This window comes from Geospiza fortis, unplaced genomic scaffold, assembly GCF_000277835.1.
Source record: "Geospiza fortis unplaced genomic scaffold, GeoFor_1.0 scaffold443, whole genome shotgun sequence".
NCBI lineage: Eukaryota > Metazoa > Chordata > Aves > Passeriformes > Thraupidae > Geospiza > Geospiza fortis.
This window is the reverse complement of record NW_005054335.1, coordinates 3,238,458-3,251,971: the sequence shown is the minus strand read 5'-3', so window position 1 is coordinate 3,251,971 and position 13,514 is coordinate 3,238,458. Positions and strand designations below refer to the sequence as shown.

The following is a 13,514-nucleotide window of genomic DNA, read 5'->3' as shown; positions in this document are numbered from 1 at the left end:
TCATTAATTAGCAGAACTAATAAAAACCCATTTTCTTCCATCCACTGAGGATGTGCAAGCTTGATTTGAGGAAGACTCATCTTAGCATATTCCTCCCATCAGATAACTTGCCTGCCAAATTCGTTTTAGATTGCACATGAATCTACCATATGTGTACATAATGGTAGCCACCCACAACAGATACAAATTTGAGTTTTCAACAATAGCTTTTGCATTAGCAGAACCACAGGCACAAATGCAGCATCCTGGTTCTAGTACACAGACTGCCTCCCCAGTAGAGAGGACCAGCTCAGGGTAGGCGAAGCTTTGTTAATCCTGTTCTTGGGAAGCCTAGATTCACAGATATTTTTAGAAAAATCCATAAGCTGCATTGCAGTGCACTACATAGCCTTAGGTCTGTTAACAGACTGCAATTCCAGCAGTTCAATGCTGACAGTTTAATGCCAACAATGCACCAGAACAGAGATCCCAAAAAACTTGGCTGAACATGGTGCTCTCTTCTCTGTGACTAGATAAAGATTGCTGCATGCTATGCTGATGTCTGTAGAGTACCACTGTGATTACTTAAAACGGGGAAGATTTTGCTCTGTGCCACCCAAATGTTTGTCAATGCAGTCTGCCCTTCTGCCAGCAGTCTCTGCACAGGGCAGGCTCTCTCCTGTTGTGGGCATCTGCAGATTATCTGCTTTCACAATGAAGCTGTAAAAATTATGTATTTTCTCATATGAAAAGATGTGAAATATACAAGGTTATCATCATCTTTAGAGTAATACACTCTCCCTCTCCAATACACAATTAACTACATAAAATTAAATGCATGTTTTGGTACCACCCATTTATAAACTGCAACACAGAGCACTGGGAATGACTGCAGCTTCAAAATATCCTGCTTATCTTCTTTCAAGCCTATTCCTAAATACCTTCTCCACATTGATGTCTTCCAGCTGGTGACCACTTAGCTGACCATGTTCATTTCATCCTGCTTTTTGAAGTCACTTAATTTGTTTTTACTCATCAGATCTCAGATTGAAAGTCTTTACGTGTGGGGGGCTTTTTGGGCACAGCGTCTTTACTAAAATGGTTCTCATTACTGACTGCTATCGTAACACAAAAAAATACTATACAAATACGTCCTGGTTTAAATACTATAAACAAACAAATTAATTAATTAATCAATCTAAAAATGCACTGAAACTGAAGTGACAGTAGTCACTTCTGTAGTGGTAGATAACTTTTCAAAGATCTGTAGATTAAAAAAGTCAGCAATTGTTATTAAGAGCAAAAGGTAGCATTAGCTAAAGGTAACTTTAAAATTTTCTTCAGGACTTTCTGGGGGGAAGGCAGTTTAAAAAAGTTAACATGTTTTTTCTTAGCTCACAGTATCACACTGTGGTATTGTGAAGTAATAGCTTCAGTGATTGGACTAATATTTTGATGACCCTAGATTTCCACCAGACTGCATTATGTTATTTGCAACTTTTTAAAAGGGAACCACTCCTGCTTTGTGTAAGAGATATCCAACACATAATAAATTCTCTCTTGTCCCATCCTACTAGCATATCTGGACAAAAGCAGGCAGTAGAATGTACTTCAGCAGGTCTGACCCTTTAGCACACTTCATGGCAAGAGGCATAGGGTTGGAAAGCTGAGCAAATACAATAGTGAAAAGTTGGCATTCTCATCATCATATTCTTGGTACTTTTCTAAGTTACATGTTCATTAACAGTCCTCAAGATACCTCAGCAAACAACACAAAAATATAACAAACATCGGTGCAAGCCATCCACCCTCAGAAGCCCTACATCAGTCCAAGAGACTTCACATAACTTTAAGATTAAAAGCATGCTCATTCAGACATCTAGATAAACTTTACAACAGCCAAAGGAGTTCTCCATGTCTAAAACCTTCCTAGATACAAATAATCTATGTACTGCCTCCTTTCATTAGCATTAATTTCCCTAAACCCAAGGACTACTACATATTACACTGGCTATCCTACCAGATACAAACCTAATAGCCTGTTAATGAAGGTGCATTAAAAATGGCATCAGAACTAATGGAATTATTTTAACACTTCAAAAGGTTGAAAAGCATACCTGAAGAATTTTGTTTACTTTTACAACAGGAGCTTCATCATTTACTGCAGTAACAGTTACAAACACAGTTCGGGGTAAACTCTGTTTCCACAACTCTGTGTTATTTACTATAACAGTAAAACTGTCCATCGGTTCTTCACTGTCATCATGAACATAGTAGATTAATTCTTGTTCCACCTGAAAAATATAACAAGCTGAAAAACTAAAGAGGCTAGAAGAAAATAAATGTCACATTGAAAAACATCCTAGTCATAGCTCTCTGTATTTATTGTATGAACATTTTGTTTATGCTGTAATATCATATTGTACCTCTATCTTTGCTCCATTCACAACAGTAAATTTTACTGCTCATCTGTCCATTCCTCTAGTCAGAATATCTTCCCAGTCTTGGCATTCTTTCCTTCCTCCTGAAGCAAAAATGGAAATCCAACCCCACTATATTTAACAATGTTTCCTGGAATCTATAAACTGAACACAGTGCTAGTAGTAGATGGTGACCTATGATACCATCTTGCTTCTTGGAGCTAAATTACTGAAAATTAGCACATTGTGCATATAGTGGCTATGTGTGAGCAAAGAAATTACCTTAAAAATTACTTTTTTCCCCACTTTTCTACTTGTTCAATCTACATAGCACTTCCTCTGGTCTTTTAAAAATGCACCCAAAGTCTCACATTTCCAGAGTATCTACAACTCTGCCTGAATGTGAGTGGCCCATCAGTCTACTGTGGCTACAGTACATTAGTCTGTGCCAAAAGCGCCATCAAGGAAGTGATGTGGCTCACCACAACAAGGCAGACTCCCTCCCCACTCCAAATGACCAGACAGAAAAAACAGAAAGATCTTTAACTCAAGGCCAGAATAAAGCTCAAACTCCTGTATCTCACTACCTCTCACAAAATCCCACAGCTTCCAGCAAAGCAAATAATTAATCAAGACTATGTCTAAGAAGATCTGAAGACATTACCTGTTTTCTGGTAAATGTGGCTAACTTTATTCCAGGAACACGAGAGTTTTCAACATACCCATGTTTTGGCTGCTCAGTTAAAATGAATTCACAGCTGAGTCCTGCAAAGTGTCTACTAGAAATTTTTAGATAGTCTTCCAGTAGGGCTTTTGAGCCCCCTTCAAATACTGTAAAGTTCTGTACTTCCAGTGGAATCATTCTGGGGATGATGTCTACAGAGATCTCTATTCCACTCACTGTTCTGACACCATTGGTCACATCCAGAAAAAAATGGTCATGTAGTTGGTCAGAAACTGTCTGCACATACTGAACTTTGCCCTCGTCGACATCTTGCTGTGTGAAGCTCAAAGCTGGCTTTTGGTTAGAACTGAGATAACTTTCTTCCGAGGAAAACTTCCGAATGTATCCATGTATGGGAAGCTGTCTTACTGTGAACACAATCTCAGATGGAGGACTATTTTCATGAACAACCTTCAATTCAAGAACATATCCCAAAATTATTCAAGTGGAAGTGGGAGAAATTCTATAATTCTCTTCTGAATTTTTCACTTTTAATTCTGGGATTGTCTACCTAACTAAACTGGTACTTAGTTGGGTTACACAGTTCCCAAAACAATATAATACTTTAAGTAGACACATGTTAAATAAAGGTTGCATGGGAGCCATTTTGCAACCCCAAATATGTTCTGTAAGTTTTTAAAAGGAACATACTGCATAATTAACTACTGGCCTCACATCTACAGATCCCTGCCTGAAACAAGGAATTCAGGATTTCAGCAACGTGCAGCCAGAGCCCTCTCGCGGTGGTTCCTGGAAGGCTACACACAAAAATTGGGCAGAGAAGCATTAATCAAACAGAAATGGCCTCAGGTTTGTGACTTATTTTTTTTAACTTTTGGATGTCACTCTCAAACGATTTTAACTGGGCTAGCTCCAAATTAAATTTAAAAAAACCCCTTTCTTCCTTGGCATTCCCAAAAAACCCTTCTTCCTTCCCATCAGCTCAATTAAGACCAATTACATGGAGTACAAATAACTGTTACACCTAAGACAAAAATATACATGCAGAATCTCCTAATGATAATTTTCTTATGCACCAATATGTAATAGAGTCAAAAACTATGGCCAGTATTTTCTTTAACATGATCAATTTTCCTTCCTAAAAATGGAAGCTTGCTAGTGTCAGTCTCTCCTGAACTAAGCACCCAGAATGCAGTCATATTAGTGGTAATCAAAAGGAGTTAAGGAAGAGAAGACACAAACTAAAGACACTGCCAACAGCTAAAAAACTGAGGAAAACTTAGTACAAGATTGGAGGAATAGACAACACAGTTAACCTACTTGCAGTTTTCCTTTACTGATTTTAACTGGTTTTCCTTCTTCAACCAAGAGATTGTTTTTGTTCACAATCCTTGGTGGCTGCTGATGACTTTCCAAGTACACACGAACCTGTAGTCCAGCATCCAGACGGACATCTCCAGCATGGACTGTAAAGTTAAATGTGTCAATAAGGTTGTTGCTGTCATCATGTCTGTAGCTCACATGTCCCTTTATCAGATCAAGCTGAGTAAACGAATCCTTTAATACATTATTCACACATATTCTTCCATATTTTGGGAAAGAGAGTATCTTGTATGTAAGCTCATGATCATTTCTTATGTCTTGGTTTGTAGCAGCACTGAGGATAGCTGTTGAAACAGTTTCTTCTTTCCCTTTTTGAACCAACAATCCTGTATTATTTACCAACTTAACATAAGGATCGGTGGCATTCACTTCCAGAAGCAAAGAAGTATAGTGCTTGCCATCTGTCACAAAAAGCACAAAACGCCCAAAATCTGCACCATGGTGTATGAACAGGACTTGCTTTTGCTCCAGGTCCACTTGTTTGAATTGGTAGAGTCTATGCAAAGTATCATTTGTTAGCACCAAGTCCCCATTGGAAATACCACGCCTAGTATATAGCAACTGTCCATCATCAAAATCAGAATCAGGATCATGATAGCAAAGATCTGCCAAAGTTAATAATCGCTGTCCGTTTCTCACTATGTCAAATATCTTATCAACTACACGAACTGGCTTCTCATCATTCTTCAGCTGGACAGAAATATGGAATCTGATTTCTACTGACAAAGGTTTTACTTCTGGATCAAAGTTTGCCCCCTTTCCCAACTCTTTGCTGTAAGCTCGGACAAGAAGTTCATCAAACATCGTCTCAGAATCATCATGCACATACATAAGGCACTTATCAGTTATATCTTTATTAGTGAAAGTTGTAAGATTGTCATTATTCTCGAATGAACCAGAAAAATTAGTATATTTTAATTTCCCATGCTTAGGAAACTGTATAACTTCATATTGGAAAGTTTTATTATCTGGTGTTTGCACAAATAGTTTTGTGCTTGTTATTAATTCTCCTTCCCCTTCAATAACATTAAGGCCGTTGTTAGTCAAAATAAGGTTTCTCAAATCTGATTTGATGTAGACTTCAAAGTCATAGAAATTTGAATCCAGATACTTTGTAGAAATGAGAAATCTAAATGAATCATAGCCTTCATGGTACTGGCTGATTAATTCATATGCCACTTTTTGATCAGTAATATCTTTTTGGCTAAAGACTGAACCTTCTTTCAAAGCCTGGTCATTAAGCACTATCTGTCCATTCTTTGGTAGGGACAGAAGTTTGAAACGAAGCTCATCTTCAGGTATTTCTAGATCTGCAATCACAGCAAACAGATTATCAGAATTCAAGTACTTCTTTTTTGGTTTTTCAATTTCTAGAGGGGCATGTTTCAATAGATTGTACCTTAACCATTTCACTCTGATTGGAAATGTGTGCTCATCACTTATTCTGTTTCCTATGCTAACTTTGAACTTAAATTGGTCGGTAATGTTTTCCAGCTGAATGTCTTTAAAAGTGCTACAGTATCTCACCCGGCTGCGCTGAAGAGACCGCTGAGAAAAAGAGTTGACTTGCTTCCATACCCCCCCTGAATGCTGCCTTTGGACCTGACCAAAGTGAGGTGGCTCTGTGATCTCATACCGTATCTCCAGTTCCTGGAGGACAGCATTTGTTTCAACTGCCAGATGCCTAGGTCTTATAAGAGCTGTAACACCTTGGAGGAGATTTATTCCTGAGTTGTTGACAACTCTGTAATCCAAAGGAACTGCCATGACACGTAACACAACAGTGTTGCTCACCTTCTCACCATCACTTGCCCTGAGAACAATCCTTGAGTTCCTGACACCTGTGTGGACAAAGTAAACAGTGCCGTTGTCTAAATCCTCATTAGAAAAAGTAGTGATAGCTTTTCCAGGATGCCTTGAATTTTCTAAAAATCCTGCATCTGCATTCAGATTTCCAAGCACTGAAAGTCTGAGGCCCACAGAATCTGTATCTTCATCTAGAACCTTTATCAGGTCATTAGTCAAACGCTTCTTTGAGTTCTCTAAGAGAAGAAGCAAGTTTCCCTCAGGAAGTATGATCTCAGGTGCATCATTTACCGGAGTAACAGTAATGCTAAACATATGCTGCTCATTTCCTTGCAAATATGGAGGCACAATCTTCTCACTGCTGGCAGAAATGGAGAAATTAAAATAATCGTAAGTGTCCTCAGAGCCATCATGGACATACAGAATCTTCCCTTGCCATACATCCTGCATAGTAAATGTATTTACCTCCTGCAATGGTTCAACATTCAGTTTCAAGTGTCCATGAGAGGGTGGTTTCTTTACATCAAAAAGAATTTGTGACTGATTAATTCCTAATTTCTGAAAGTCTAAGTTAACTTTAATATGCTTAGATTCAAGTGAAGCCTGTTCACCCTCTAGCACAATCAAGTTACTCAGAACTAAAAGGTGGCTTTTGTCTTCCTTGCCCAGAGAAATTGAGCTTTCATGGGAAATGGCAAATACAGGAGCTGCTTTCACAGGAGGGTTTTTTTCAGCTGTCTCTAAAGAAAGATTTGCTTTAAAAGAACTTGGCAGTTCACATCCAGCTGAAATGTCCTTAGTTACTAGAACATTCTTCAGTGATTTCTTTTCTGAGTTGGCTTTCAGGTTCCTTAAGCAGCCTTTGAAGGATCCTCCTCTGGCGTACTTCCTAGATACTGAGATTAACTTCATCACTTCTGATCGTATGCTGTCATCTACACCACCTACAAAGAAGGATCCCTTCAGAAGAGGCAACTTACCCTGGGGAGGTAATGACTTTTTCACAGTTTCCTCATCCAATGTTAGCTGCAAATATTCTGCAGTAAATTTCAGTTTGATGTAGTGCCAACGACTATCATTGACTGACCTATGAGAAGAAAGATGGGTTCTACTTTCATGTTTTCCAACATAAGCTTTAATTAAACCATCTTCCATTTCCATCGCAATGAAATCTCCTGCTTGCCCAGGCTGGTAAAGCAGCAAGCCACATGCAGCTGAGGTTTGTAAAGCATACTCGAAGATTCCCTCGCTGTCCACACTCCATGATGGGAAAGAAATATAGGACCTGGAACTGAAGAAACTAATGGGTTCTTCTTCACCTGCAAAGAATTCATCACTGCACCCCACTGAAACTTCATGGATGTTTTTGAAGCCAGGAGAAGGTCTCAGAGGCATCAGAATGTCTAACTGATTGAATGACACACCATCAATACATCCTCGGAAACTGGGTAGTGCTCCAAAAAGGTAGGGAACATGAAGTTTACCAGTACCACCTATGTAGAATCCAAAATCAATGTTTAATTCGTAAAGAATTCCAGGCATTTTTGCACTAGTTCTATCATGTTTATCAATTACCAATGTGACATTATCATGTTCATGATGCAGTTCAACCAGGTGCCAAGCCAAATCATTCAGCTGAGATCTTTGCTGAGAATGCAGTACTCGTTCTCCCATACCAAAGTTAATTCTCAACTGCAAGAGATAGAATTTTAACTATAAAAATCCAAAATTATATTCACAATCATACATTAAGATATAGGTAATACATTAATTTTCATATCTTTTCACACTAACCATATAATTTACAAAATAGATTTGAAAAAATAAAATCCTAATAAAATTCTATGTAGATTTACTTGTCTTCACAGATGTTTGAATAACTGCAGAAGAAGCAACAGACTCCACTGCAATTTTACTAGAAACAACTCGTGAGAGCCCAACCGAAAGTGATCTTTCAAAAACTTACCTTGCAGAAATACAATTACTCAGATCCAAGCATTTTCTGTAATGCTAACATCATCAAATCTGAAATTCTGTCTTTGCTGAACCTCATGCTTTGAACACAACGATCTTGATTTTAAGATCTAGAGATCTCAAAGGCTATAGAGATATAACTATAATAAAAGCCATACTTTGAAATTATCAATTATATTAAGTGACTTTTCAATTTCTCTGAACAGCAACTTGTTTAGATATCTTGTTATAGATAACAGCCTTAAGAAAAACTCTGATAAGCACAGGCTACACATAATTTTTAGCTACAGTTATAAAGCATACCTGTACATATCCTGAGCGCAGTTCCATTAAACAATAATCAGTCTTCCCAGCTGCAAGAAGAAGCAGTCCCTGTGGCTGGCTTGTTCGAAACTGCAACTGTAAGGATGTCTGAGGGGATGCTTCTGCCATGTTCACCTCCACAAAGCTACCACCATAAAATGATACTGAAAGAAATAAACGAAAATAAATAGGAAACTCAATCACACACAAACACACACAAAAAAATGTTTTCTCATTCATACCCATATATATGTGAACAATTTCTATTATTATCTACATACTTATGCATATACAAATGAAAATAAATCTCAGATATCAAATTCACCAGTCCAAGCAATTTAATAAGAGCCCAATGGCCATACCAGAATGGGCAAGGGATGAATACAGCCCAGCTTTCTTATCTCCAAAAGTGATGACTGGAATGGTAAGAACCATGCAATTATACTGAATAATTTCTTTCAAATACTCCTTAATTTTTGTTTCTTTGTTTCTGGTCTTTTCCTGAGCTTGTCACATCCAGTCTATTTTAGAGTTGCAACAGAATTTCTCTATGAAGTAGAGAAATTCTGGTTTCTCTTCGGACACATTTTCATCTTCAACATGCTCTTACATCTCCATCAGAGACAATCTATGTCATCTCTGCAGAGAAGACCCACAAGTCTCCTGCCACCTTTGTCATTTTCAGATGTTTTCATCCCTCTTTTCCAGGCATAAGTGCCCTCTTGTTTCCTGTATGCAACTTCCAAGCACCCCACCATCCTGGTGGCCACTCACTCAAATCTGAACAAGCTTCCTTCATTGATTCTCCCCTCTTTTCTGCTCTGAGGAACAGTAACATCAGTAAGAGTTTTCATGTGACTGCTCACTGCTTTTTCCATCCCCATTGTTTCTATTTTGAACAACACAACAGATCCAAAAACCAAATCCTCCAAAATTCTGCTGGTAACTTCCCTCTGACACATAAAAAATATATCAATCATCTACCATTCCTCCTATTTAATCAATTACTTAATATACAGAGCCCTGCACTCCAATGAATGCTAAAAAGCCTTTGGCAGCAAACTTCATAAAAAGTCTTTTGAAACTCTAAATCTTGGTCAACTTGCCACCCCCACCAAGAAAACTCCAAGGGGGTTTTAAGGAACTCTTTAAAGAAATCTTATAGACTTCTTAAAAATCGATCCATCTCACTTGTGCATCTTTTATCCTTTGTTACAATACCTACAAATTTGAGTTATGGATGTCAGGCTTACAGCCCCTGGTAATTCTTGCTTTAAATATTAGCATAAAATCGGCCACCATCCAGGCTTCAGGTACCAGGGAGTTTAAGCATGAGATCAGATATTACCCTTAGCAAGCAAATTATTTCATCACCAAGTTTTTTTAGGTCAACGCCTCTCCTCCCCTTCCACCACCCCAAAAAAAGAAATTCAGTTTGGGAATCTTCCCAATTAGCAGTAAATACCATTTAGTTTAGCTTCTCTGCAGCAGCCATGCCCTTTCTGAGTGCCTCTTTTATACTAGTAACTTTATCAACTGGCTGCACTGACCCTCTGCAGGGCTTTTGTTCTTGATGTACTTAAGGAGGATTTAGTAAAAGCTTTGATTCCTTCAAGCTGATCCTTGACCTTTTCCTTTTTTCCAGACATATCTATTTTCAAATTCCATCTGCCAAAGTTTATGATGCTTTCAGCTGTGTTTGGATACAGCTTGTAAGAACATCACCAGTTAAATACTTATTTTGCAGTTTTTAGCTTCATTCTGAAATATTTTTCTCATTTTAAAATCAAGCATTACTGCAGAGGACTTTTGAGGTTTAAATGTTCCAGTTCCTACATTAGCTGTCCCCTTGCTTAATCTAATACACTCTGACAACTCCTATAAAGTGTGACTTTGACTCTGAACTGGATTCTGTGCAGAGTACCAAATCAAAGACCTAATTTATTAGCTCATTCATGAAATAACAATCAATAATAGTATCTAAAGATTTGCTATAGGATATATAAGAATTCTACGTAGCTTTCCCAAGAACAAGATTTCAGCAAAACCCACAGCCAACAACTATGTAATATCAAGTTATATTAAGTATGCAGAGAAACACAGGGAAGGTCTTTACATTACTGAAATACATATATTTCTTCCAAAGAAAGAGTCATCACTGTGCCTAGAAAAACTGATCCCAAATGGAACAGCGGTTTGCTTCTAGTTTAAAAGAAGCATTCGTCAAAAAGCTCAAATACACCTTGCAGGTTTTAGATTAAATTTATACACTGAGAGGACCCATTGTTGTACATAAAAATGTTTTTCTGTGGGGTAAATAAAGACCTCGTCTTTAAAGCAAGTAGTGGAATAACATAACTAGAGACAAATATAAATATTTGTTTATAGTCCAGTATAAATATGGACTAACTAATAGGACAGGAAATAGGTTAAATATTTTTTTAATATTATTCTAAATTCATATATTGGATTTTGGGGGAAGAAAAAGCAGAGAGATTATGGATTATTCAGTGCAATTTAGAATAAGTAGAATGAAGCTGTGAAGTCAAGATTTTGCAGAGTACCACTGGGCAATAGTTTAATATTTATACTATAAATGAATTTTCTGGAAAGAAAAAAAAGAAATCTAAGTTAAACCTTCTGCCTTCCATAAAACTCCTAGAGTCAGAAACCATCACTGAAGGTGGGGCAGGTAGGCACTGATCCACCAGTTAACAAGATTTTGAACCACCTACAGTACATTGGCATGATTTCTTTTGCAGCTAGCAGAAACATATTTTAATTTTCTTTTCCTGACACATTACTTGCCATATCACAGATAAGAACAAATTCCACTGTTGAGACTGAAAAACATCACCATTACCACAGAATACATAATATGGTTTGCTTACAAATCTTACACTCTTACAAAACATGGTGCTGATATTTCAACCCACTGAGCTGGGTTAATGAAGCTTTGTTACAAGGACAAATAGCAAAAGTAATGCAGCAGAATGAGAGGTGAAAAAACCTCCAAAGAATTAAAACAGGACACTTCATAATGAAAAAACATTCCTCCATTTTTGTCAGCTTATCTAAGCTGATAGATGATATCAACAGCACATAACAGACACAGGAAAAATGGAAGTGGAAAGGGAAGCTGCCAGATTCATAGGTAATACTTAGCCCTTTAAGGCTAAATATAACAATTATTCAAAAGGGAATTCTCAGGGTTGATTCACACTTTTTCAGTGTAAAATTTAGCGAGATTTTGAGGTTAAATCAAACACTACCAGAGTGTGTAAGCCTCTTACACTCACCTAAAATGTATACAATGAAGAATACCCCTATGCTGCATCTACAAATGCTTTACACACCAGAAACAGTGTTTGAAGGTCCCTTCCAAACCAAAGCATTCTATGACTCCCAGATAAAAGACAGTCCTGTAGTTAAAGCACTGAATGTGAAATGAACAGTGCTGATCTTAATTTCTGGTTCTGTTACAGAAACTCACTGAAAACTGAAGAGCTGAAAAAGCCACTTAAAACCTAATTTCAGTGCACTGCCTACAAGAAGCTCATGGGTTTTTTTCCTTCCCAGCCTTCGACTGTTTCCTTCCCTTTTGCTCGATTGCCTCTCAGTGAGGTTACAGCTGTAACAGCACCTGGAGCAAATGAAGAAAGCTGGATTTTAACAAGCTCTCCTGGTGGTGCAGTCAGTCCACATGGCCTAGCAAATCTCAGCTTGAAGGCAGCTCAAGCAGAGCATCACAGGTTGGTTCACCTAGAAGCAGTAGGCGTGTATCCCTACCAGGTGGTTTGGAAATGTATTATCTGGCTTTGCACCTGCACTCCCCGCAGTGCCAGGGACAGAGGACGCTACTCTAACAACAAGCCATAAAGCACTGGTTGGCCTAACACCACTATCAGTAATATCCACAAAACCCTTTGTCATGTCATTTAAGAGAATGCTACTACTACTAAAGGCTGACATTTCAGTGGCAGTCAAATCTTCTGACATCCTTAGTATGTCTGAGACATCTCTATGAGGAATAAAAAAATTCCTCCATCCACTCTGGCTGCAGAGTCTTCACTCACAAAACTGATGAACATCACTCAGAGCTCCATCAGTGAAATTCTCTCATGGAAAGAAAAGATTGGTGTATTTCATTTACAGTATCTGAATTTAATCCTTTCATTAACTTCTGAGGTAAAAACTATTTTTTTTTAGGTTACAATTAAATATTAGTTCATTTCTAACCAGTCTTCTCAGCTAGTGAAACGGATGCCACACAACCACAGAAACTGACCATTCGACATTTCTAAAGAATGTTACAGCAATTGGTTTGTCTCGTATGGGATTGCAGCGAGGAACAGAAGGTGGATGAAGGTGGATGGAAAACCATACTTCTTCAATTGTGCGCTAATCCAATAGTTTTTAAAATACATACAATAAACTTTATTACCAGTCTTTCAAGCTCAAATTGCAATGTACTTCAAGTTGTATCTCAAGAGGTTTTTGGCTGTTTCAATGGTTTTGATGACTGCCCAAGATGCGCACTTTAACGTGCATCACTGCTGGTGAGGTGCCTGGCCCGTCTTGAAAAGCCACAGGACAGCCGAAGCTGTATGCTAAAACCCAGATACCTGCAGCTCCTGGCTGATACTTATCATCGGGACTACTACTTTCCACGCAAGGCGCACGGAAGGAATTGCAGGGAATATTCCTGTTTCTACCTCAGCACTTTTCCTCATGACATACTACAGATATGATAGGAGGTGGAGGGAGAAAAGTTTACATCTACGTTGCTTGCAAAGCATCCACGCTTTTATTAGGAAGTCTACGTCAGGTCCCAGCGTCTCTGCAGCAGGAGGGGAGGCAGGCACAAGACGAGCTCACACGCGAGCGGACAGCCCGGCCTTCACTCCAAGGCAAGAGGACACCACGCCCTCACAAAATGCCCGCCGTCCCACCACCTGTGCCGC

At 38.4% G+C, this 13,514-nt stretch overlaps 1 protein-coding gene across 1 annotated transcript in view; it reads right to left on the bottom strand.

Annotated features, from left to right (window-relative positions):
• The window catches only part of LOC102037607 (chondroitin sulfate proteoglycan 4-like), a 37,074-nt gene that overhangs the window by 22,981 nt on the left and 579 nt on the right, over positions 1 to 13,514 (bottom strand). The window contains exons 2-5 of the mRNA XM_014307406.2: positions 8,551 to 8,714; positions 4,405 to 7,965; positions 3,064 to 3,534; positions 2,097 to 2,273 (exon numbers count right to left, since the gene is read on the bottom strand). Coding sequence (XP_014162881.1) covers positions 2,097 to 2,273; positions 3,064 to 3,534; positions 4,405 to 7,965; positions 8,551 to 8,714 — 4,373 coding nt within the window. The remainder of the gene's footprint in view (positions 1 to 2,096; positions 2,274 to 3,063; positions 3,535 to 4,404; positions 7,966 to 8,550; positions 8,715 to 13,514) is intronic.